At 39.8% G+C, this 26,952-nt stretch overlaps 1 protein-coding gene across 1 annotated transcript; it reads right to left on the reverse strand.

Annotated features, from left to right (window-relative positions):
* Positions 1-952: 952 nt before the first annotated feature.
* On the reverse strand, positions 953-26,687 carry COPG1 (COPI coat complex subunit gamma 1). Its single transcript, XM_083355339.1, has 24 exons — positions 26,456-26,687; positions 23,900-23,952; positions 23,728-23,808; positions 23,368-23,439; positions 22,370-22,449; positions 20,955-21,030; positions 20,624-20,716; positions 20,077-20,163; positions 19,807-19,964; positions 18,595-18,728; positions 17,919-17,986; positions 17,106-17,294; positions 16,895-16,990; positions 15,580-15,823; positions 14,586-14,661; positions 13,847-13,950; positions 11,849-11,974; positions 11,371-11,439; positions 9,547-9,689; positions 8,110-8,281; positions 7,597-7,694; positions 4,276-4,414; positions 3,381-3,479; positions 953-2,001 (listed from the first exon to the last, which is right to left on the reverse strand). Exons 1-24 carry the CDS (start codon positions 26,490-26,492, stop codon positions 1,871-1,873), a joined length of 2,625 nt encoding a protein of 874 aa, XP_083211465.1. The 5' UTR covers positions 26,493-26,687; the 3' UTR covers positions 953-1,870.
* Between the last annotated feature and the right edge of the window lie 265 nt (positions 26,688-26,952).

Here is a 26,952-nt window from a genome sequence, read left to right on the forward strand (position 1 = left end):
TGAAAAGTTAGGAGGCTTCTGTTCTAAACAGTTCTGCTGGCATTTCATCAACTCTTGCAGTTTTGTGGTCAGCAATATTTTGTAGAGCCTATTTTACTACACTTTCCAAAATATTTGGGTCTAGCTTTATGTCTATCAGCAATTTGGGGGGGGGGTCTTTTTGTATACGTGAACAGCCTCTCTTCTTTACCTCTGTTGATTATCTTCTTTGTAGTATTGTATTATGTTCATCCCTGTGTAAAGCGGTGTCTCATCCTTCTTTACAGTATTTAGATATATTTCTCTGCCTCTTCCTACTTTTCTCTGTAATTAGACATTGCAAGGCAAATTTTCCTCTGTCCCTGTTGTCTTTTGCTGTTTACTTTTCCTTAGCTATTTTAATGGATCAATAGAAAACTATTTCACATTTTTTTCATAAAGCAGAATACTTTTCATTCTTCATCTTTAATGATATAATGAATTTTGCTTCATAGTTCCTTAGAGATTCTGTCAAATCTAATTAATTCAGCCTAAACTTTATCTTCACTGCATAATCATACGGAATATTGCTCAAGTCATATCTTGTTAATCTGATAGATATTATTTTTTAAAGTTCAAATTTAAATTTTGCAGGACATCCATAAGTAGATTTGCAGTCAACACTGAACAAAACTCTAGTTTTGCTTGCACAGTATATAACCCATTCAACATCAAACTTGTCCATTCAGCAATGAACAAAATATAAGTTTCTTAATTTATATGATTCTATATCTAGTACAAAATTTGTAAAGTCCTTAAACTTTGAGGGGTATCAGGTTGGAGAAGCTGGATTAAAATTTGTTGAACGTATAGTATTAGCATAATAGGTGATTTTATATCTACATCTTAATCTATTTTTTGCTAAAATTATGGAGAACTGAAATCTAGTACATACAACTAATTTTATCACAATGCTGATAATTAGCTATGCAAATACTAAGAAAAACACTGTTTATTCTTTAATTATATGGCACAAATTTTATGTATAAAATCTAGTCAGAATAGAACAAACACAGTACCAGCCTTTACAAAATCAAAATCAACAACACTTAATAGATGCCCACTCATAGAACAATTTAGGCTGTTTTACTGACACAAATGATTTTTAGAAACATGAAGTAATATGAAAATGAGCAATTTCCTTAAATATCCCCTTTTCTAAATATCAATGACATGATTTGAAACAACGGATGCTTTAGCATTTTTTTTCACTCTGGCTTTCTACTCTAGATTACCTGCCAGTTTCTTGTGAAATTCATATTCCTGTTTTTTTTTCCACCCTAGCACTTTTTCAATTCAGTCTGCCTACAAATATTAACAAATTGAAAATGAAGGCAAGTTTGATATAAATCAATCAAATCAACTAGACCTGTGTGTTGTGAATATCTTTTCAGTATCATTTGCCTAAGAGATAAAATGTATTTATTTTCATATTCTTGAGAGTAGCAGTGTTGCTGGCGTGACGTCCGTATTTTTATTTTATAATATATATGTAAGGGTTTAGAAAGGTGGTAAAATATAACAATTGCCCCAGTTGAAAAGGGCCTGGCTAATCACATAATGAATCTGACACATGGTGACCAGAACAGGAGCTAGTGCCAACTACTTTAGTGTTCTTAGGCACCTTGGTATAAAAGGGATGTTCTTTCGAAGTAGCCTGGAAAACATGAAGAAATAACCAATTCAGTATTTCACAGAAACATTCTTGTGGTTATAAACCTACACACTTAGCTTTCATTTCTAATTAGAGTAAAAACTGATGCCAGTGTTCTAGTATTTCTTCCAATGTCCAGAGCAGTAGAAAGAGGTCTCTTTAGCCTTGGGGTCTGAAGCAGACAGCCTTAAAATGAGCTTAGCCAACAGAAGCCATGACAACATCCACAGGAAGTTCTTCTTTACTCCGAGCTGTCACTTGCATTGTCACAATTTCTGTGAGGACAAGGCGAGAACGAACCAAGAGGTCATGACCACCTCGAAATACACCTGTAGCAGATCAAAGACAGGAATACTTTTGTCAGCATGTATGGCTGGAATTATATATTTCCATTCTTGAAGGAATCGAAGTAAATTACCAAACTAAACATGCTTTTTAAAAAGGGAGTTAATTATCCTCCTGCTTTACCATTAAGAATATTTAGTACATTGATGGTGTTTTGGTCAATGGCCAAACAATCTTATAACTGAACTGTAACATAAATCATTTGTAGTGTTTTATCTCTTCAGTGGGATTATAGTGAAAAAGGGGGCAATCCCCTTGCAGAATCTGGGGCAACTATGAACCCTACTATTATCATTAATCAAACAATGGGCTCATATAGTTTAGTTTACAGGTCGCCAACCTTTCTCGGTTGGCGGAATGGAGGGAAAGGAAGGGGGAAGCATTTTACATGCGTGCACCCATGTGCACATGGGGCCGCAAGCACACGTGATGCAAATGGGACTCGACTAGCACCCATGTGATACTCACTAGCCCTGTCCTGTTCTTGTGCGGCACCCATTTTCGCACCCCGAGGTGCAGTAGCATCCCGTTTTCACATCCTGAGGCATGGCGGCATCCCACTTTCGCACCCCATGGTGCGGCGGTGTCCTGTGTTTGCGCCCCAAGGTGCGGCAGCAGCCCGTTTTGATGCCCCGAGGCACAGCGGTATCCCATTTTCGCACCCCAAGGTGCATCATTATCCCATTTTCGCACCCCGAGGCCACAGCGCTAGCGCAAGTGGGTTGTGCACGCAGATGTGCGCACACTGGCCAGCCTGTCCCGTGGCCCAGTGGCCAGGAGGCCATGGCACTCTCCCGGGCTGTGGACCACAGGTTGGGGACCCCTGGTTTAAATATCATTTACGGATAGAGATCATATTCCACCGGGATCTCTGGCATTAGTGTATGTCTTACAAATATCCACATATATGAGAATAATAAAGCTTGAAGAAAATTTATGATACTGCTTCCACATCTGTGGGACTATTAGGATGAACTATCTTTTGTATTAGTGAGAGCATGTGCTACATTCATATTACCAAGGTAGATTGAATGGCTGTATAGTTCACTGAGAAAAAGGAGTGACTTTACATTAAGCTAATATTATTTTTCAGACACTTTAGAATGGATTCAACCAATTAGAAGAATTAGTCTGCTGAAAAGGCACCAGGCTAGAAATTGGGAGACCATGAGTTCTTCCCCTGGGTTAGGCAAGTCACTCTTACTCAGCCTTAGGAAAAAGGCAATGGCAATCTACTTCTGAAATCTTGCCAGGAAAACTGCAGGGATCTGTCCTAGCAGTCGCCAGGAGTCAATACTGATTTAGGCATCGCAAAACAAAAAAACCCCATTGAGATCAGCCAAGAGGGCATACAAAAACTCACCTGCCAGGTACAAAGTGTGAGAGTTCTTGTTATCTGGGACTTTATCTGACCGCTCACATGGTTGCATTCCCAGGAATTTCACAATATTGCCCACTGCCTCTGTGGAAATAAAAATACTGGACCTCATATTTTTTTTGTCCTTTATGCTTGCTTCTGTTTAGTTTGCTTACACAACTAGATTACTATGGTCCCTATTCCCAGAGAAAGTAGATGTCATTTTCTCCAAGAAACAAACAGTAAAGTACAGAGACCAGGTGTCTTCGTTTGTAGCCATTCAACAATCCCTACAATCTGAGTCCCGAGAAAGAGTGAAAATTCAGTGAGAGCTCTTGCAGGCTGGGTCTCACCATCTTCAGCTGTATTAATTTGGTGGAATCGGCAAGAATTTTAAACCTCAATTTGTATGGACATCAAAAACAAAGATTCCGTTTTCTCTCCTGTCAAACACAGTCATTTATTCTTTTCAAAGGGCTAGGGAGGAAATTTTTCAAGCAGCCTATAATTGCTATAATTTTTCAAGCAGCCTATAATTACTGAGATCTTCACTGTGGTTCCTAGAGGTGCTGGTTCTAAAATAATTACTTTCGATCTACTTTTGCAATCATATTAACAGACAATGGAATTTTGAACTATCTTTGTAGATTTTTTTCCACCCTGCCACTAGGAAATCTTCTTCTCAGACTGTTATCAGAATTCAAAGATTTCCACTGAAAAAAGGAATAGGAATGTTTAGTTCATGCTATCCTAAAATACATTTCTATGTGATTATGCCGGGTCTGATTTGAGAAGGCTTCCAAACGCTTACAGGAAATCATGTAACAATCCAGTTTACAACATTAACTTTTCTAAAGCATAGGAATCAAGAGCTGTGCACTAGCGTGTTCTCTTTACCTACCTTCCAGCGTTTTAACAGTGGACAATGTGAAAGTCTCTTCTTTTTCAAATTCATCACCAACTTCTTCCCAGGCTGCTCCAAAATTTGGTTTCAAAACCCTCTGGATGTGATCTGCTACGGTTACTTCCAGATCTTCTAGCTAATGAAGACATTTGACAGTGAATTACCCTGGAGCTTCTCTGTGAGCTCTTTAGAAAACTGACCAGATTTTAAAGCAACAATAGTTATTTGAAGACCTCTATCTTATCTCTCCTGCAACACTGATAAATTTTAAAGGGCAGTAGAATAGGGGTGCAGGGACGCGGTGGCTCAGTGGGTTAGGACGCTGAGCTTGTCAATCGGAAGGTCGGCAGTTTGGCGGGTCGAATCCCAAGTGCCGCGTAACAGAGTGAGCGCCTGTTACTCGTCCCAGCTTCTGCCAACCTAGCAGTTCGAAAGCACGTAAAAATGCAAATAGAAAAATAGGGACCACTACGGTGGGAAGGTAACAGCCTTCCGTGCGCCTTTGGCGTCTAGTCATGCCGGCCACATGACCACGGAGTCGTCCTCGGACAAGCGCTGGCTCTTCGGCTTTGAAACGGAGATGAGCACCGGCCCATAGAGTTAGAAACGACTAGCACGCATGTGCGGGGGAACCTTTACCTTTAGAATAGGTAAAGAATCATGTTGAGAAGAGCAGCACGGCAATGTGAGCTATGCCCACATTCTACAGATACTGTATGTAACACATGTGCCCCAAAAGTACAACTTGGCTTTTGTCATTCTGACAAAAGCGATAAAAACCTGTGGGCATTACTAATAATAGTACTGGGTTTTATTGCTGAGTGGTAGTACAGTAAATTGAGTTTGAAAAACACTCAGTGGAAAGATCTCCCATCCTGAATGTTTGCAGAGATTTAAACTATAGAATTACAATTTTACTTACTGTAGAGTTATAAAATTATATACCCATAATTATATAGTTATAAAAAGATATTACTCAAAACAAAAACAAAAAAGTTTCAGCCGGAGAACCACTTCTAGCCAGCAGAGATTGGTTTGAAATTAATGGAGCAATGGCTTAGCTCAGGAAAGGCAGTTTCAAATGTTACATTTTAAAGTGATCAAAACTGGCTACTTAGTGGAAGTCTGCTGCAGGCTCTTTTCTTCTTTTCCTCTCCAAGCATTAAGTGGGAAATATATTTATTTGCAACGATTTCACCGGGTCCCTCACTAAATGTGGAATTGGACTAGTTTATCTCTCGTGCAGAGTATGGCAGCTTAAGTTTTCATTTCTTTTGAGATGAAGTGTGGGGGAAGAAGCGTAAGATATTTTTAATCCATACTGGGAAGTGTTTAATCAAATATAGCAAATGATGCTCAGGAAGAGGCTTTCAGGGCTTTACAACGTTTGATTTCTACAGTGTTCAGACACTACCTCTTCCCTTTTAGGAATCCCAGAAGTTCAGCATCTGATTACAACACGAGACACTTCAAAAGAAAAAAAAACATACTTTAACCATATTTATTTTTTTTTAAAAAATCTAATTCTTCAGCATTCTTGTGCTAAAGTTTTCATGAATTTGATGATTTGGGTACAAGCTCTAATAAAAGAGAGTATCTGTAGCTTGGAGTTGACATGAGGAATTCTTGGTGCTCTGTGAGCTTGCTTGTTTTCTTGCAGACGTTTCATTACCCAAACTAGGTAACGTCATCAGTACTAGGAAGGAGTGCACTGAAGATGTTACCTTGTTTGGGCAATAAAATGTCTGCAAGAAAACAAGCAAGCTCAGAGAGCACCAAGGACTCCTCGGGTACAAGCTTTAAATCTCCAGAATAAGGAACTTTTCAAACCCCAACTTCATGCACACACACCAAACTTGGATTATGCATTCATTGGAATGGAAATCTGAAACAGCATGGAAAAAGGCAGAGAGGTATGCTTGCTTCCCTGTGCATACAATGTTATTGTCAAGAAGTGCATTTCACAAACCTTGTAATTATAATACACTGATCAGGAAAAGGACAATGGTTCGGCCCTGGCCATTGTGCATCCGAGCCTTCCCATCTTCTTTCCAAAATAGGCTAACTGATAAGTGTTGTTTTTCCACTGACATTTCAGATTGGTGATAGTTCCTGATCACCAATATACTTAGCAGGCACTTTGACTCTAGACAACTCCAATCAGCTTACATAAAGCTGGATTGTTCTTAAGTCACCTATTTTAATTCATTATGGCTTTGCCAGAATCTGCACGGTCCTGAACTTCCATATGCTGTCTGGGAGCAAACCAACACCTGCCTTTCCAATTTAAGAGTTCACAGTAGCAATTCCACTATACTTAAAGCAGACAGCAAATCAATAGCTTCCAACACAGGAATAAATCTAGTGATCATTATTGCTCTACACTCAGCTTGTAAGTTACATTTTCTGGAAAACATATAACGATGTATTCTTATCGCAGACAAAAAGAGAGAGAGAGAGAGAAAGAAAAATATTAGTTTAACGTGTAGCTTAAGTGACAAAGGAATTTCGTTACAAAAGTATTCTGCTCAAACTATTACATGCAAAGACAATTGGAACAAGCCACTTTATTTATGGCTAGCTTAGAGCACATAACCCTTCAAGATTATGTCTGCAAAACCAGCTGGCTACTAGCCAAGTCAGGCAGAGCTCCAGCAAAAAGCTCCAGGGCTGACCCTGAGACATCTGGACATGCTGAGACTTATCCACTTATAAGCTCAGAGTCTTCATTAAGTTCATTCTTTGGCCCAATAAAACCAACTGGTGTGCAAGGTGGACCTGTTTCTTGGTGTAAATAATAAAATCATTCATCAGATCATGTCATGGGGCTCCACTGATGAAATAAGGTAGTCCTCAAGTTATGAGTGTAATGGAGTCCAGCATTTCTGTTGTTAAGTGAGACGGTTAAGTGAATTTTGCCCCATTTTATGACCTTTCCTGTCACAGTTGTTAAGTGAATCCCACAGCTGTTAAGTTAGAGACATGGTTGTTAAGTGTATCTGGCTTCCCCATTGACTTTGCTTGTCAGAATAAAAGGTGCGCCTGGGACACTGCAGCCATCATAAGCATGAGTTGGTTGTCACGAGTCTCAATTTTGATCACGTGACCTTGGGAAGGCCGCCACAGTTCTAAGTGTGAAACACAGTCGTAAGCCATTTTTTCCAGTCCTGCTGTAACTTTGAAAGGTCACTAAAGAAACTGTTGTTATATTTTATCAGTGGCTCACACTGCACCCTATGGTGACATTGAAGTGGATTATCACCTGACTGGTTGACAATGGAAAGAGTTGATATAACCTGCATTGAAGTTCTTTCTTACCACATATTCATCCTCATAGCCCTCTTCCTCAGCTTCACCAGTATTTGGATCACAATCTTTCACAGTGAATTTCATCATGCAGCTGAAAGTGCAAGCCACTGCAAAGAGGACAAAGCAGAGGTCACACAACAGTGAGCCCTGGAAGTGAATGTTCTTCCTTTCTTACCACCTTGGCTTATTCTGTTCCCATTTGGGGTTTTTTTTAAAAAAAACATTGTGCATTGTCAGATTTGCCTGTAAAATTATCTATGTTTTCTTTGGAGGCATAATGATCAGACTGCTACCTCTTTTTGCGTATGCAAGTTTGTTTATTGAAAGGTGTGTACCAATTTGAACAATCTCACTTAGAGTGAGTTTTCTTTTTAAAAGATTAAGCTTTGATTTTTGAAATGAGTTTTTTTTAAAATCCCACATTTATTTTGCACCTATAGAAATGAATCTACCTATGACTCCACCCAATGAGCAGATGAAGTAGGGGTGGATAAATTAAGGAAAAAGATAAAATATTGGCACCTGCTGTGGGATCCTCTTCAGGCAAAGCAATCAATGTGTAGCATGTACCAGGCTGATTGTACAGCAAGCTTTTGGCAGGTATATAAGCAATGACCTCATATCCCTCCGTTGGCTCCATCTGCACTGTGACATTTTCCAGAATCTGATCATTCAGTGTATTTGTGCAGTCAAACTATCAGAAAAAGTAAAAGCGTATCAAGAGCATAAAACAAAACTTTCGGCATTAAGAAACCAAGCATCATTTTTTTTAAAAAAAGAGGCAAGCAACGTTTGTCTGCAGTACTGTATACAGTCTGTGCAACTTACAAAATGATATTTCATGGTTCATACTTTATATATACTGTATATTCAGCTGAAAATCCTCAGTTTACAAGATCTCTCTAGAAGGCAGTTTCCAGTTTCTTCAGTATAACTAATAATTGTGAGTGTTCGATCTGCAGTGCAATTATTTCTGAGCAAGTTGCCCAGTGAAGTTTAATAGTATTTTTGGAATGATGGCTTCTTGGACTATCATGCTTATTACATCCAGTCAGAGCTGAAGAAGCTTCTTGGATGAGAAGCGAAACATCTTGAAAGAAAAACAAAGTCTAGTTGCCGCCTGAAAAAAGCAACTTCGGGACAATCATGACCTAGATGACTGAGAATCTCCATAGATACATACAATATCATTTCAGAGTCCCTATATTTATTAGCTTCACTGATCTACATTTGAATAATGATAAAATGATAAAATTTTCAGTGGCTTTAGTAGAAACATTGCAGTAGAAGAAATTCCATTTATTGAAGCCTCTCTGTATCACAGAACTATAATAAGAACTTCTGCTTGTCAATTGGTTTAATCCTCTAGTCACAGTTTCAATTTATCAAGCTAAAGGAGATCTTCAGACCTCTAGAAAGTGTCATGCTAAACAAGTCCCTTCAGTGAATGTGAATTCACTGAATTCCAGAATTCATACAATACTGGATTGTACAGTCCCTTTGCTTTGAAACAGCAACAAAGATTGACAGCCTTTTGTTTCCATTTTTAATTAACTTTACTCCCCGTTGTTAAAATCTGGGTTTAACAACCCTGGACATGCTGAGGAAATAAATCAAGGTTTAAAAATACGACTTATTTTCCTAAACCCTACACTTGGATGATTCAAGAAACCACATTTAGATGAAAACAAAACAGAATTATTTTCAAACTTCCCTTTAGAGATGCAACTGGAAAATTACTGTGAGGCTCAGTTTTATGCCAATATCATTAGCTGGTTGGGCAACATTGCACTCAGAGAATACAAAAGAATACAAAAGTGCAACTAAAATGCACAAAGTGTAGCTAAAGAAATAATGTATTGATATTACACTGAAAACTATTAGGTACGATACATGTACATATCTTCCATCGTGTCGGTGAGATTAACTATGTGAATGCTTTTTTTCAACACCACCCACCTGGAACACCATATGACTGGAGAAAGTATGCTTTGTACAACGGATCACATATTCTGTTTCCAATTCTGTAAGTGCCTCTGGCTCAGGGGAAGACTTGAACAGTGGCCCAAGTCCCTGGAACTCTGGAATAGCAGCCAATTGCTCTGGAAGAGAGCAAAAAACATTCATGGGTTTCTGTTTAGTGTCATAACTATATTTCTATAGAGTTAAGTGTAAAAGGAGAAAGTTTTCAGATTGCATCTACTGGAAAGTTCAATGTAGACTTTTTCCATACGCATAAGCTGTAACTTCTTTAAAAAATACAGCATTCCCAGGAAAGTATGTTGAAAGTATGTCTCCAACGATGAGCTGATTTTTCTCAGAGGATTCCTTCTGTGCTAATATCATTATTATATACTCCCAAGGTGGTACACACTGTTACTCTGAATATAGTTATTAAAAATTGAAGATCTAGATTTGACTCTTTCAAAGAAAGAAAACAATTAGAAAGCAATTGGAGCAGTTATTAAAAGGTTTTAGGATCTAAGCAGAGTTTGTTGACTGGAATTTTGTTTGGGGTTATTAGACTTTTCTTTCTTTAAATTATTCTTGACTTATGGCAACTACCTGGACAATTCTGTTTTTTCAGAAATGATTTACCTTTGCCTCTTTTTGAGGGTGAGAGAGAATGACTATCCCAAAGTCATCCAACTGGCTCCATTCTTGAGGCAGGACTATAATTCAAAACCTCCCAGTTTCTAGCCCGGTGTCTTCACCAAGCTGGTTCTATTGTTGGAAATTAGTAACATGTAAGGAAAAAAAACCTCCCCCCCCCGGGTGGGCTGAAATCTATATTAAATAAAGAAGTTCTTAACAAAAGAATTTAGATGGAAATTCCTCAATTTAGAAGCTGTTGAGTATTTTGTGTCATCTCCTGCCTTTGAAGTAACCCCCAAGTACAACATATAAACAGAAGTGCTCAGTTGAAATATGTAAATGTGGTCTGGTTTCTAGAGTGCTGGATAATATCCAGATTCAAATTCCTACTCCAACATGATCTTAAAGCAGGGGTGTCAAACTCAATTTCATTGAGGGCCGCATCACCATTGCGGTTGCCCTCAGGGGGCCGGGTGGGTGTGGCCTGGGTGGGCGTGGCCTACTGGGTGGGCATGGCCAGTTGTACATTGTTCGCATCAAGGGTGCCTATGGGGGCCTGGGCAGGAGTGGGACAGATCTGAGGGTCTCTGGCAGGAGGAGGGTCTCTGGGCCAGGGCCAAGGCAGTGGGGGCCGTTCCCTCACTGTTTCCAGGATGGCCTCGCGGGCCACATGAAACCACTTCGCGGGCTGGATCCGGCCCCCAGGCCTTGTGTTTGACATGTCTGTCTTAAAGCATCCTTCTTCAGCCCACACCTTCCAGATCAAGCAAACTACAAGCCCCATCAAATGCAATACTCAAGATGGCAACTAAATTTCATTTTTGATGTGTGCCGTTGTGCCCACAGTAAAAAAAATGACAATAAAGGTTATCTTATCTTATCTTATCTCATCTCATCTTATCTTATCTTGCAATCCATTGAACCTGGAGAGTTCTAGGTTTGGAAAAAGCTGATTCAAGGCTACGGGTTTAGGTTAATTGCTTTCTCTCAGCCTCAGTTCCCTTATCTGTGAACTTGGAATAAAAACCAATCTTTTTATAAGGTGTGGTAGAAGGGGGGGAAAAAGTCTCAGAATTTTACAAGCTTCTGTAAAGGAAGTAAGATTCTAGAAATCAAACAGGCCGAATGTACAACAAAGCAACATCTTGCATTATACTTTGTTTTACACAACAATCAGTGCAAACAAACCTTGGAATATCTCTTGTCGGGTTGTTGCTATTTTCTCCAACTGCTTTACTGCAGAGGTGGGAGTGTTTTCTATGGAAGGGCAAGAAAAGCACAATAATAGTACAAAAATGCAGCAAACAGGACTGAAAGATATGCTATGGTAATTCAAAAGGGATGCAAGTCCACCCACAAGTTTGTTTTTGCAGGCTGTTTAGGAAAAAAAGGGTGGGTGGCAGGAGGAGTGGGAGATAATTGGAGCTAGAAGCAGGTTCATAACAATAATGATGCAAAAGGTTAATGGTAAAATGTAAATTACTTGCCAACAGAAGGGGAAATGAAATACTTTCAGATGTTCAATAAAATGAAGGACAAACAGTTCATAATTTCACAGTTGCTTCTGCCAAAATTTCCCCTCTCGAATCCAACCCGAAACATTTTGATAAGGATTAAAAAGGTGGATTCTATGTTAGACCAGGAAAATGGCTTTCCTTTCTCTTACCTGCTCTTTGTTCAATGATGGGGGCAGTTGCCAAGGGAACAGACTTGAGGTCAAAGGGTTTTTCAGAGGGGTCCAGAGTATACTGATGCAGAGCCCTCTCTAGGCCAGGGATAGATACTGTCAATCCTGGAAAAGAGAAAGGTTGAGCCCCCACAAAATGCAAGAAACCAGACAAGTCTTTGCTAGCTTCTAAATTAAAGCACAGGTAACTGTCTTCTTCTATGACTCTATATGGTTCGTTCTACTGAAAGAGCCTGGGGTTTTACCAGTTGAAACCCCGCCCCACACACACACAGCTTAATTTCTTGTACCCATTTCCAAAAGCAATGGCATCTATTTGTTTAGCCTAATGAATGTGTGTATTTCAAGCATATCCTCAAAAGATTACTTCTGGAAACCTCTAATCCCTAGAGGAGAAGCAGCATCTGGCATACATCTGTTTCCATTTAAGGCTCAAACATATGTGACAAGGGGGCTCTGCCATGCATCACAGTACAGTCTGCTCAGACAGCTAATGTTACTACCAAAGAGGAGCAAAGCTAGAAATTAGGGTGCTCTCTGCCTTTCCTCTTCATGCTGTGTTAGCCGCGTCTGTTGACCCACAGGCGTTCAAAAAGAACCATCAGTGTCATCAACCAAAAGGCTTCCAGCCAGTAGGCAATTGAATTCTGAATGTTGCACTACACCAGGGGTAGGCAACCTCGGCTCTTTTATGACTCATGGACTTCAACTCCCAGAATTCCTGAGTCAGCATAGCTGACTCAGGAATTTTGGGAGTTGAAGTCCATGAGGTTGCCTACCCATGCACTACACCAAAATGTGCCAGTTACTGAGAGATAAGCGGGGATAGGAAATCATGCCTTGTTCCTTTTCCAGCCCTCACATAAAGAAGACATTGATGGCTGTGTCTTAAACGTGTAAATAAAGAACTGAGGCCGCTCAGATGATGAAATGAAGGCATTCGCTCTGCTCAATGACTCTCTCAGCATGTAGACCAACAAAGACATCAGAAAATGAGAACGATGGTCACAACTGAATGCTTATCTCAGCCAGTTCAAACAAAACAGCTGTATAACAGAGAAGAAATGGTGGAAAATGAGGGAAACAGATGCTGCCCCAGCGAGATTTTAGACTCCCCAAAATACACAAGATAGGAGTCCCCCTCAGATCTATTGTAGCGGTATGAGACATCCCTACCTATAACCTGGCTAAATGGCTGACACAATCCTTACACCGTCTGACCCAGTTCTCGAACAGAACTGACTCCAAGGAGAAACATTCTTGCCTACGGCCTTTTCCCTGCTAGTGACTAACAGTATCTTCTACTGTCTCAGTCATCACTGGAGCTGGAAAGAGATGAGAAGGACTGGTTCCCTTGGGTGGTTGGAATTGGTATTCCATAAAAATCCTTCATTAGCTAGAGTGGTCTGGAGCTGGTGACCTGGAAATTTCATTAAATAAATCACCAAATCAACAGAGGTGATTTAAGGCTTGCCCTCATCACTGACACAATAACGGTGGGATGACGAGTAGATACTATGACTTATTAGTGGGGATATGACCTAAGACAAAAAGTGGATGGGATGCATGCAACGTGAAAAGTATTCGAGGTAATGAATAAAAAGAAAGTTATGAGTAAAATTGTGTGCATCATTCCAGGGTTTGGATAGAGGAAAATACACCAGCGTATGCCTTTCTTTCTAGTCTGAATGTAGGCAATTTATAATTTTATGAAGTTTGAGCGAACTACATCAGATCGCTTTCAGTTCTTAAGCAATTTAAAATTTCTGTTTTCAAATGGGCTTAAAAGCTTTATAAAACCACCACCACGCCAAAATATATTGATTTATAAATGTTATTATTCTGAGATCAAATGTTGTAAAACTTGAGGGCATTTAACAATTTTCAACCCTGACTTGTTTTATCACGTGTCAAGTTCCAACAATATGAGTGACTTAATTTTTTTTAAAAAAGCAATGAACAACGAACTTAAGATACCATTCAGAATGTAGCCAGCGTTGAGGGCCTTTTGCTTCTGCTCCAATACACTTAAATAGAAAGTAGCTCTGTCTCTGACTTCATTGTCATCATCCATCACACACCTGAAGGTTTTTGTTTTTTAAAAAAAAGAGGATTCTGGTCAGTTGGAGGAATGTATATTTCCTGAGACCCCCCATCTAGAACATTAAATCAGTGTAACCAATCAGGAAGCATAACATAACACATTACAATAACAGGGTAAGAATTAATTTTGTCTGCTTACATAAAATTGAGAAAAGATACTTGGTACCTGCAATGGAAGGAAGCTAGAGGCTTGCAAGCTACAGCTGATTTGTACCTGCTAGAGCTGGCCTAATCTCTCTTTGGGTGGATGAGTGATTGCGGAGGTGCTGCAGCTGCCATAACTTTGAACCAGGTCACAAGTAGCTTTTGGGGAGTCTGTGGGTAACTTTGAACGGTCACTAAGTCACTGGTCATAAATTGAGGACTGCTTGGATTAACACTTTTTTTTTTTTAGAAATTATGATCAGATACCTATCACTGGCCATTTAGGACAATTGGAAAATGGCTCAAAAATGTGCTCAATGTGCCTAGTGACTATGGAATCTAATCCTCTTAAAGAGACTTATTGTAATTTCAGCACAGACCAAATTTTTCACTAGCTCTACATTTTTACATTGCATGTTTTCGTTTTCCAAATTTGCCACCTGGGCAAGCTGCTACGCCCAAAGCTCACCTTTTCAGTAATACTTGGATGCTTGGTAGCATTTCCTCATTCTGAGCCCCAAATTTCGCCAGAGCACTCACTGCACCTGCAAACAAGTGAAAAAAAGCAGAAGGAGTGAGTAACTGGAAAAGACAGGGAAGATATTTAGACATCTGTCATTTATTTAGCTTTTTTGTATATAATGTTACTGCAGCCAAACGTGATTAGGAAAACACTATTACAATAGTTCCAGGGTTAAATGGATTTAAGTCCTTATCTTTAGGTGCAATTCTTTAAAGCATCTGAACATATTCCTAGCACCCGATTCCCATTAAGCTCAATTAGCACTTCTCTCAACCCATTAAACTATTTTTTACACGTGGACGAAATTCAGAAGAAATTAAGTACAATTTCCTTTTAAGAACGTGCTCATTTCAAAATGTTGTCTATTGTCTGGTGACAAAAGAGCTCAAATGCTACAACAAATTTATTTATTTTTTATTTTAATTCCATTTATATCCCGCCCTTCTCCAAAGACTCAGGGCGGATTACAAGCTTTAGCAGTAGCCTTCATTCTATTTATATGCCTGCTTATTAGGGCTTTCACACACACACACCCCCCCCCCGAAGTGGCATTATTACAAAGTCAGCTTATTGCCCCCAACTATCTGGGTCCTCATTTTACCTACCTCAGAAGGATGGAAGGCTGAGTCAACCTTGAGCCTGGTGGGATGCGAACTTGCACTAATTGCAGGCAGCTGGTGTTACTTAAGGAGGCATTAGCCCACTGCTCCACCAAGGCTACCCAAAAGAGGAAAGCTGTGCCTCAATTTGCTTTGCAAACTGACGGTCTAACATCCAGTTTCAGGATCTCTAAGCATGAACGTAAAAGATCCTTGCTTGGAGATCCCAGAAGGGTACTAGCAGTTAGAAATGATGATGGTGAAAATGGGCAGACCAGTAACCTACCTAAGTTTCCAACGTATCTTATGGCATGGTTTCCCCCCCCCCCCAGTGCACATACCTGCCCTGACTTCTTCATGTTCCAAGACGACTCTGTTGTAAATGAAACGAATATATTTTGAAGGATTGTTGGTCTTTGGCCCTTCCTGGCCCAGCAAGTGGAGAATTCGGGTGGCCAGGACAGTGAACTCACAGTCCTCAATGAACTCGCACAGGTGGGAGAGGCCGGTTTCCTTGCTTTCAGCATTTTCTTCTATGATACCGATGATACATTCAACAATGGCTCGTTTGTATTCAAAGCCACCCTAAGTAGCAAGGAGAACGGATCAGTATGACAGAGTAGGCTTTCCTTTCTTACTCGCCAGATCATTATTTTGTAAAGGAGACACACCTAGGCAAGCCCAGACTAAAATCTGTATGAACTCATGTACTGTTTTTCTTACGTGTTGGTCTTATGATAAAAGGGTACTGCAAGAATTACATAGGAGACATCTGATCAAGCTCCCCTAGGTACCGTGGATCGATTTGTATTTCTGTCCTTGGAAGAATTTACATTTCTAGAAAGAGCCCACACACTATGTGAATTCTTTTGTCTGCAAATGACTGGTGAGAAGTAAAAACCTAATTATGCTGTGAAGTCCCAGAAAACTGGCCTGTTAGTACATAAAATTATAGTTCCTAACAAATTTCCGTTACTAATTTTTAACTCAGGTTTTAATCAGTACGTATACATTGTGTTTTTCTTTGAACAATCTTTGACCATTTCTGACTCCTCTCTGCTTCATGTCTTTATAAATAGGGCATTGATTTATTCTTTTTCTATAGCCTAGGCCTGAGACTGGCCTTCAGTGTGTACAGATATGCTTATCTGTTTCTTAGGAAAATGAAAAGAAATTTCTGGAAATGGGGCCTAATACTTCCGACATATGCATCATCCCTTATGTTCAGGCCGAGACTGTCAATTGTTACTTATCAGAGGATCACTGGCTGGCAGCCTAACTGCCTGTGAACTATACAATGGTGCAGAGGCCACCTAGCTGACTCCACGGCAGGGGTGTCAAATTGCCAGCCCATGGGCCGGATGCATCACACAGAAGCTGCGCCCACCCCAGCTCTGGCAAGGGGAAAAAAGTTACAATACGTCACAACACATCATGTGACGCGGCAAGTTTGACACCCCTGCTCTACAGTATCGGCAAGAAAATTGACTGAAGGAAAGTGGCTTCTGGTTTCGCTATAACCTTCTGAAATTGAAAACTGCTCTGTTACAAGGGGTTTTCATTAGGATTTCAATGCAAGGAAGGAAGGACGGCTCTTGTTTTTCTGCACAGCAAAGAGTCAAGAATAATGACAACATTTCAAGCAGCCAAGCTTACCTCCTCTCGTAGCATTGTGAAGAGGAAATTCATGAGGACTGCATGCTTGCGTGGATATTTTTGACAGAGGGCACTGATAGCCTGAACCACCACAACCTAGACCAAATTGGGAAATTCAACAAGCACTATGAACAGCTAGAATTGTCCCCATCAGCCATTCCATCCCACAACATAAACGTGATGAAGGCCTAACATAAATGATTTTCCATGCCTTGAACTCATCCGAGATTTCAGACATGAAGGAGGAGATCTGCTTCATGAGACGGTCAATGCTACTCTCACTGCCAGTTTTCAGTAGAGTTGTGATGGCCAAAGTAGCAATGCTGCGGTTGGAGTCAGTCACAAGATTCTCCAAGTCAAGATTACAGGCAGTCACAGCAGATGGATGCTTCATGGCAACCTAATAAAGAGAAAACAAAATAGAATTCACCTCACACAGATCAGGTGACCTTGACAGCCTTGACATACAATTAAATGTACACAAATCAAATGTACATCTGGAGAGAGTGAGCCAGATACATCTATTATTCCAGGAATATGCTCCTCGTTCCCCCACCCCTTTGCCTGCCTTCTCGTATACTCAGTCTTCATCTCTTCGATCCTATTCTTTTTAAACCACAATTTCCACTAATCTAGATTCTTCTCTGTTTGGTAAAATTACAGTTTACTCATCAGGATCTTCAACCAAACTTTGATCCAGGGATATGAAATAATCTACATCTCTTATTTTTTATTTGAAATGCAGGCACCATTCTGCCTTTATCTGGAAACGCAAGAAAAGGTAGCAAAGTGTAAGAAAATTAAGCTTTCCTCATGAAGAGAATTTCATAGGTAAACACAAGCCAAGGACTGATCTCCTGATCTACCTACATTGCCACAAGAGTAGAAGTTGGACCTCTCTTGAGGATCTTAAAATACCCAGCAGCTTGAGTGGAGATGCTTGGATTCCAAACTGGGTCTTGGGAAAACAATCACTAACAGATATGCTCTAGATTTCAAATTCAATGTCTTTGATCCATCTTACCTTGTTGAGGGTTCGGACGGCTGCGTAGCGAAGAGCTGCTTTGGGTGAACTACAGAACAACTGCAACACTAGGAAAAATAACATTTATAAGAAGTTAAGCCCACCATTTTATGAAAGGATGATTCAGGTCCATTATCAGCAGCCTCGTTATATAAGAAGATATCAGGGAAATAGGAAAATTATGTGGAAAAGAGCAGCTTATCTCATTCAGAAAGGTCCAAAAGAAGTCCTAAATTTGTGTTTTACTTTAATAATTTATAAACTATCCACTGGAGATTACAAGATAGTCCCTGCTTCAGTTCCTTGTCTGTTTCCCTTATTAAGTTTCTTTCCTCCTTTGGAAAACTGTCTTTTTTAAAAAAAACTGTACTACAAGATCAGGCCCTTTCACCGAGACCATTAGATGAGATACCACATATATGTATTCTTCCATAAAGCAACAATGAGTTTGAATATCACTCTATTGATAGCACCCTGCAATACAGTCTATCATCTTTCAGCCATGTTGCTTTCAGCAACATGGCTGAAAGCAACCTTACATAAAACACAGCAACAATGCTCATTCTGCAGCCAGTAAAGCTTCATTTAAAATGAACCAAACCAAATCAAACCAATACATGTCAAGCAACTCAGCAAACTCAAGCGTGAAATTGTTTAAAAAAAAAGACATAATTACCGGACACAGCAGGAGCTAGTTCCTTAGCTGTGCATTCAGGTAAGTTAACAATGGCAGATGCTGCTTCATAGACCACCATCTCATGCTTGTTCCGTAAGCAGTTTTCAATGAAATCAAACAGAGGACTGTCCCGTCTAGGAGAAGAAACAAACAAACAAGAAATAAGAAAAAGAAATATTAGATTCAAACATTCTTTCACTGGTTCTTTTTTCTGTGATCAAAGTTTAGTTTATAAGTATTGGGTTAAAACTGCTGATCAGATAGTACAAACATCAGCATTCTTTAAATTTAAACGAAGAACTGCACAGATTATAAAACATTACTGTATCATCAATAATTATAATAATAATAAAGTTGGGAGTGACCTTGGAGGTCATTAGTCCAACTCCCTGCTCAGGCAGGAAACTCTATACCATTTCAGACAAATGGCTGTCCAGTCTCTTCTTAAAAGCTTCCAGTGTTGGAGCATTCACAGTTTCTGGAGGCAGGTTGTTCCACTGGTTAATTGTTCTAACTGTCAGGAAGTTTCTCCTTAGCTCTAGGTTGCTTCTCTCTTTGGTTAGTTTCCATCCATTGCTTCTTGTCCTGCCTTCAGGTACTTTGGAGAATAGCTTGACTCCCTCTTCTTTGTGGCAGCCCCTGAGATATTGGAACACTGCTATAATGTCACCCCTCACTCTTCTCTTCATTAAACTACACATACCCAATTCCAGCAACCGTTCCCTATGTTTTAGCCTCCAGTCCCCTGATCATCTTTGTTGCTCTTCTCTGTACTCTTTCTAGAGTTTCAACATCTTTTTTCACATTGTGGTGACCAAAACTGGATGCAGTATTCCAAGTGCTCAATTCATCCTGCTCAATCTTGTTTTATGAGAATAGCGAGTTTAAAAAAATACCAGATTGCTAATTGCTAATATCTCTGTTGATATGTCTATAATATTTTATAGATGTATCAACAGAGACTGCGGATTATGCAATTGTGGCCTTACTGGAGGCCAAAAAAATGCAACATGGTGTAGAATAAATGTTTGGACATGTATTGGTGAGTTGTGGTTTGGATATGTCTTGATGAGGACACGTGTTGGTTGATGAGGACATGTGTTGGACTAGAACTCATACTCTCCCAGTTTCTACCCTGGTGCCTTTAATCACTTATACTGAACTGGCTCTATAGAACTGGCTCTGAAGACAGAAAAAATGTCTTTTTCTCACCCTCCAGCTTCTTCTTCAAGCAGTTTACTGGCGACTCGAATCATCATGCAATAGGCAAAAGGTGACTTCAACCCATGACGCATGAACTTGTTTAGCATCTTGTTGACAGCCAAGCGATCATTCTTGCGGATGTGATACAGCAAGCCAAGAGCATGATACTGGAGCAAGGCAGCAAAGGAAGATAAGACATCAACTTCATTTCCATATTTGTACACATAAATTCATCAGACCACAGCATTACACATTCCAGGTTAGCTTTAAAGCTCTTACTTGGACCATGATATTGTCACTAGATGCTGCCTCCTGGGCTTCATTCACCCAACGTTTTACTATATCAAAACTCGTCTTTAGAAGGTGCTGTAAAGGAAAAAAGCCAGAGAACATATCAAGAAGTGGCTTCAAACGTCAAACAGAAACATTGCAATTGACATATAAGAGCTCCAAAAAAGATTAGAAGTTTTGTTGCCCAGGAGTTGCACTACATCATCATTTTTCTATTCTCTCTTTCTCTCTCATTCGTGATCTAAAAAAGTGACAGCTCATGCCTTTAAAATAATTTAGCAAGAACAAACACAGGGCCACATCCTTGCTTCTTCCAAAGAGGCAAATGGATCCATCAATTAAGAACGGTCACGCACCGCTCCTCACAGAATCGACAAAGAACTATTCATCTGTCAATTCTTTCTGTATCTGGGCCAGCTGAGGTTTTCCGTCATAACTTTCACTTTAAAAAAAAAACAACCAAGAGGTGTCCTGTCAGACAAGGAGCACTCAAAATTTCTTGCCTATTTCATAAATTCTGCAAGCGCTTACTCACCAAAGATGACACCAAAGCAGAGCTGGACACACTGGGAACCTTGTCAACGATCGCCTGCTTCATGTAGCGCTCAATAGACTGGAGCATGGTGCTCTGCAGGGAAGACAGAACATGGGAGGCTGGTTGGAAGGGACATAGGAGAACATCTGCCAAGGCTTCCAAAGAATGGACAAAGACCATAGTGAAGGAGCGAACAATGCAGGAGAAAGACAGGGAAAAACCCACTAAGAACGAAGCAAAGGAAGATGCAGATAATGATGGAAAGATGTAAAAAAATAATAATAATGACAAGGATTGCAAAAAAGAAAAGATGCAAAAGTTTCACACTTACATCTGTAATCTGGCAGAGTGCTCGCACAGCAGGGCCTCTATAGTTGTCATCCTTTCCTGTCATATCTTTGGTTAAACTGGACAAAAATGGAATAGAGATGTTAGTATTATATTTATTGTATCAGGTGTTAGACTACAAGAATTCACTTCCCTCGGCATTTCAGTTGCATGAAAGGAACATAAGGTCTTTCAGTACAAATGTGTATACCACACATACATACACAATGCATATTATTAATGTAGTATTTCATTGTATAAAAACTGAGTGAGACCAGATTCACTCATTGCACTAGATCAGGGGTGTCAAACTGCCGGCCCATGGGCCGGATGCGTCATCCGGAAGCCGCGCCCACCCCATTGCCAATGGCAAAACCGTCCCGATACGCTGCGCGATGTCACGTGACATCACAAGTTTGACATGTCTGCACTAGATCATTAACCCTGCTTTACAGATTTCCAATAGCTGGGTATGCAGCACATGCTAAGACAAGCGAAACAACCCACATGTTCTGTACCAGCCTGCTACCGGCCCTGCAGAAAAGGCAGGGACAACCCCTTTACAAACGGCAAGAGGCTGGAACTAAGCCTGCCAAATTTATTAACATAAAACAGAGCAAAACAAGACACGAACCATGAAACAGGAGCTATTCAAGCGGTTGCCTACAGCAAACCAGCCCTCCCACACATTCCCCTTTTATACAGTTCAGGGCATGGCTTCTCTCTGCCTCCTTCCGAGGTGCCCCATTGCCTTCCTCTGTTTACTCCTGATTGACTGCCTCCTGCGTCGGGCGTCCTTGAACAGGGCCAGCTGTGGGTCATCTTCATCCACGCTGTCAGGCTCACACAGCTGGGTCTGCGTCGTGACCAGGTGGGAGGGGCCTGGCTGAGGGCTCTCATCAGCAAGCTCTCCAACCCCCTCAGCAACCTCTCCAACACCCCCCTCCTCCTCCTCTGAGTCGTCCGACCCAACTGCCGAACCCACAGGCTGACCCTGAATCACAACACCACACAGTGTGTGTAACACACATATACAGGCAGTTATTGTTGACTAACATTGGTAGGCATCACTTTAAAATTTTGAATGTGGTTAACCTTAACCTTACTTCCTTATAATTATTATTAATTATAAATCATATAATTAAAAAGCAAAAACATTTGGGAAGAGAGGAAAGAGAAGGATAGCTTCACATATCAAAACATATCTTGTGTGCTTGGATTACTCAAAACTTGGGCCAGATCAATTAAATGGTGAGGTTTCTTTATATAAGCATTTCAATAATAGCCTTTTAAAGCTACCATTTATTTTTATTTGCTAATGACTCCAGTTTCATCATCTCTTTTTAGTACTGCTCCCCCCCTCCCCCCCGTTACACACTTGGAATGTTATACAGTTCAAATGATTCAAGATAGCATTACCTGCTAGTTACTATAATGACATCTTCTGAAATGCTAGACATCTCTTTGATGGTCAGGTAACACATTCTGCGGAGAGTTGACTGACACAGAGAACAAAAAACAGAGTTAGAATGTACAAATACTGACAGGACGTATAAAGTGGCCAGTATTTCAGGAAAAGATGAGGTCCCTATATATTTTGCATCTGGATATACAAATTGAATCTGAGAAGCCAACATAGGATATAAATAAATAGGAAATATTTTGTCAAGAGAGAGGGTGTGTGCAAATGCAGCCTGGCCATCAAGCAATTGTGAGAGAGAGATGCCAAAGTTGTCATCTCAGCAGTGACATCGATCCCTAGTGAGCTCAGCAAACTACCAAGACCAGCTTTTCAGAGGCCCAGTAGAGCTTTGATTAGAAACAGCCAGTTACCAAAGCCAGACATGGCAGCTGCAATCCCTTTTTGAAGGGACTGTAACACACACAAAAAAAATCATGCAATGGGGAAAGAAAGGGAACAGGTTATTTCCAAAGGAAAATTGGGAGACTGCACACAAAAGGTTCAAATTGGAGTGTAGATGTATGTCTGTAAACAAAGAAGCACATTTAGAAAACAAAGTATGTATAGAAACGTAGGTTCAAGGATATCTAAAAGCTAAAAACAGAACTAGAAACATAGGTGGATGGAAACAAATATAAGAATAGGCATACGATGACAAGGAAATTATTGTTAATAGGTATAACTTAACTGTGAAATAAGAGTAAAACATCACCTATAAGAAGTATAGACAATTCAGATGTACTAGAATATGTTCAAATATACTCAAAATTCAGTTTTCCAAGGAAGTGCTTATTTAGTTTTTAAGTAATAAACACTGATCATTCTTGGGATCAAAAGCTTATCTTGTACGTAATCTTATCCCCAGAAAACCCCCTGACAATGGACCTTCTCAACAGAGGCCCTACATCCTCTTTCCTCCCTAAGTAAATGCCAAAATGCACAATGAAAGACTTACATCATTGGACTGGAAGAGTTTGGTCATGGCAAAGAATGATTCGGTGGCTTCCATCACACCAAGATGCTCTCCCTAGAATGGAAGAAAAAACTCACATTTGCTAGTATTTGTGCAAGTAGCCAAGAGAAGCTCACAACTAGAGTTCACCCAGCTGAGAGGGAAAGTTAGTGAGAAATGATGATCACACTACAAAGAGTCAGCTTTCTCACTGCTTCAGACCATGCAGGAGCACTTTGCTAGCTCCTTCACCACTGAAAAAATAAATGAAGGAATTCCAGCAATTTAGCTTTAATGTTGACAAGCAGAGCAGGATTGTTAGCCAGTACAACAGAATCCTTGTAAATAAAATCTCCCTTTTACCTGGTTTATGAGATACAAAATCTTTGTGAGGATATGAGCACATTTCCGAGGATTTATAGGTGTCTCGTTGAATACTCGGGCCTAGGATAGAGAAGTGTAGACATAAGAATTTGGAGGCATATCCAGGGATTTATTCCTTAGAAGAAAAGACCAGCATTATTTGGAAACTTACTTCTTGCAGCACAGCACTTTTTTCCAAGTGCTGGAATGGGTTGGAACCTCCACCTGCAATACAAGATAGTCAACTTAATTAATGATCAAGACTTTCCTACGGGCAAAATTTCAATTGGGAAAATCCAGGTTCATTTGCCCCTTAATAAAAAATAACATTTCTGAAAGTTAATAACAAAAGTTGGAATGATTAAGAGAGGAAGAAATGCAGTCATTCTAGGCAATTATTAACCTTTTCAAGTGCAAATGGAACTGAAATGTCACAAAATATTAGTTTAGCCTTGCAATTAAGTCAGATCAGTTGCAATTCAGGACAAGTATAATTCTATATTTCTCAACTTCATATTCAGTGCAAATAAATAAGAAAGGATTAATGAAATTCACAAGCATGAAGATCTTTTATTATTGAAAGGCTATTCAATGTTAAAATTAAGGAAAAGAAAAAAAGAATAAAATACAGAGAAGTTTCACATGATGGAGATGAATTTAAAGTTACAACAGCATTGGAAAAAGTAACTTATGACTATTTTTCACATTCATGATCGTTACAGCATCTCTACGATGTGATCAAAATTGGGCAGCTTGGCAACTGGCATGTATTTATGACGCTTGCAGCGTCCCAGGGTCATGTGATCCCTTTTTGTGACCTTCTGACAAGCAAAGTCAATGGGGAAACCACATTCATTTAACAACCGTGTTATTAACTTAACAACTGCAGTGATTCATTTAACAACTGTGGCAAGAAAGATTGTAAAATGAAGCAAAGTTCACTTAACTACTGTGTTGCTTAGCAACAGAAATGTTGGTCCCAATTATGGTCATAAATTGAGAATTACCTATATAGCAATCACAAACAGCTATACTAACAACATTCTTCTCCATGTCTAATTCTTTTAAAACTGTCCAAATGGATACCCATCATCAGATAAATTATCTGATTTAACAAGTCTGTATTAAGTAGTAGTTCCTTTTCCTTATCCTGAGATTCCTTCCATTAATTATCACTCAAGATTTTAATTATCGTGCAAAATTAACACCTTTCTGTTATATTCCTTAGCTTTCTTCCTGCCCCTGCAGCTGAAGATTCTCAAATATTTTAACCCTTAAGTTCTGTTCTATCATCTTAAATAGGTAATCATCTGTCTCTGTGTCTATTCAAGTTATAATATCCTTTTTGATGTACTCAGCAGATTATGATAATTTCACCTTCAGTTTATTTTTGATGCTCACTGTGACTTTTGTATCTTTCTTCAAAGTTATATGGTAAAGTCAACAACTGCATGGAATTACACATTTTTCCTAGTCATTAATTAAATGCTCAGGCCCTATCAACATCAATGCTTTTTATTATATTGTGATTGCTTCTACAATCAGCCAGATGTTTAGATTGGATTTGGCATTTTACCCACTTATTGAATGCCCCCCCCCCCCAGGACCTGGGATAGGCAGATATTATTGATTGGTAGCTTTAAAGCTATTGTTGAAGGATGTAAGTTGTTTTGAGTAAACTTGCCTTTTATAATTGACTGGTGGTGATTTTGTCAATGCCAATGGTGTTCAAGTAGTCTTCAAGTGTTTTGGGATTGCACCCAGGGCACCTATTTCTATTAGTATTATCTTTACTTTACTTTGCCACAGTTATTCTACTTTTATTTGCAGGTTTTTTTTTCTCCAGTTCTTTCCCTTCTATTCTGCTGTCTCTTTAGCTTTTTCATTTTCTATTACTATGTGTAAATTTTGTAAATCCCCTTAGTTCTTGCTTGCACACAGATGGTATTTCTTGCAGATATTCCAATGCACCATTGTTGCTACTTTGTCATGCTCTTGCTTGTAGTCTGTGCAATCTTCAATTATTATTATATCACACCTTTTTAAAAATAAGATTGATAGTCCTGTATTCTTTTTTCCCCACAAAAACAATCCTGTGAACTGGATTGAACTGAGACAGAGAAACTACCCAATAATTTCTAATCTTTGTTTCAGGCCAAAAAGTTGAATTATATTTTAAATTTATATGCCACCTATCTCACTCTGGTAAATGACTCAGGGTGACTTACAATTAAATTTAAATGTTCTTTTGTTTTCAATAGCAATTTAGGAAATAAAAAGTAGATTAAATATTCCTATATTTCTATAGCAAATTCATTCTCTTATAGAGTTATCCATAAAGTAGTTCTTTCTTTTAACGAGAATTGGACTGAGTAGGTACATTCTTATTAATTGCAATAATTTATACCATATACACCTCTGATACAGTAACATTTCATTCATAAAATAGGATGGCTGTATTTTTCTCCCTTCCTAGTATATTACTAATTCCCGATATGATGGATTGCAGCTCCCGTAATTTCAGCCCCTAGATCCTGCAAACAACCTGACGTCCGCTAACTGGAAGCCAAGATATATAGAAAAATCCGAAACGTTTTGCTACTATCCGGATTTTTGCAGCCCAGATGCGGTAGCTCTTTCTCTGCAGCTGGAAACAGCGAGGAGGGAGTAGCCACGCATCAAATCTGGAGGTCGCCCCGTTGGACAACTCTAGAGTTTCTCCACTCACCTGATTCTTCGTCCTTCTTATCAAATTTCTTTAGCATCCTGTCCGGGGATGTGCTGGACCGGGTAAAGAAGGAGCTGCAGAAGATACTAGATTTAACCTAATCCTAGCCCAGGGAAAGGAAAGGGGAGATGCTGTGATAGACAGACAAGAAATTATGGAAAACGGCAGCGCCAGATAGACAGTCCGCATCTGCGTGGAAATCTCGAAGTCGCTACTTCCTGCAGAGGCGCCACTTCCTGCCAGCAAGACAAAGTTGAGACAGCTCAGCAGTCAGTGACGCGCAGCCGCACTCGTCAGCGGATGGGCTGGAGAGGGCTCTACGTAGCTGCCAGGAGAAAGGCGCAACGACGGAACAGGCGGATCGTGACGTCATCGGCGTTATAGCCAATGGTCGAGGCCAAAGCTTCAGGCCGGAAAGGAAGACTGGCAGCCAATCTCGGGCAAAGCGACAAAGGACGGAAGCGCAGAGGCAGGGAAAGCTGTGCTTTGCACCACTC

This window comes from Vipera ursinii, assembly GCF_947247035.1.
Source record: "Vipera ursinii genome assembly, chromosome: 2".
In the NCBI taxonomy this organism is placed as follows: domain Eukaryota; kingdom Metazoa; phylum Chordata; class Lepidosauria; order Squamata; family Viperidae; genus Vipera; species Vipera ursinii.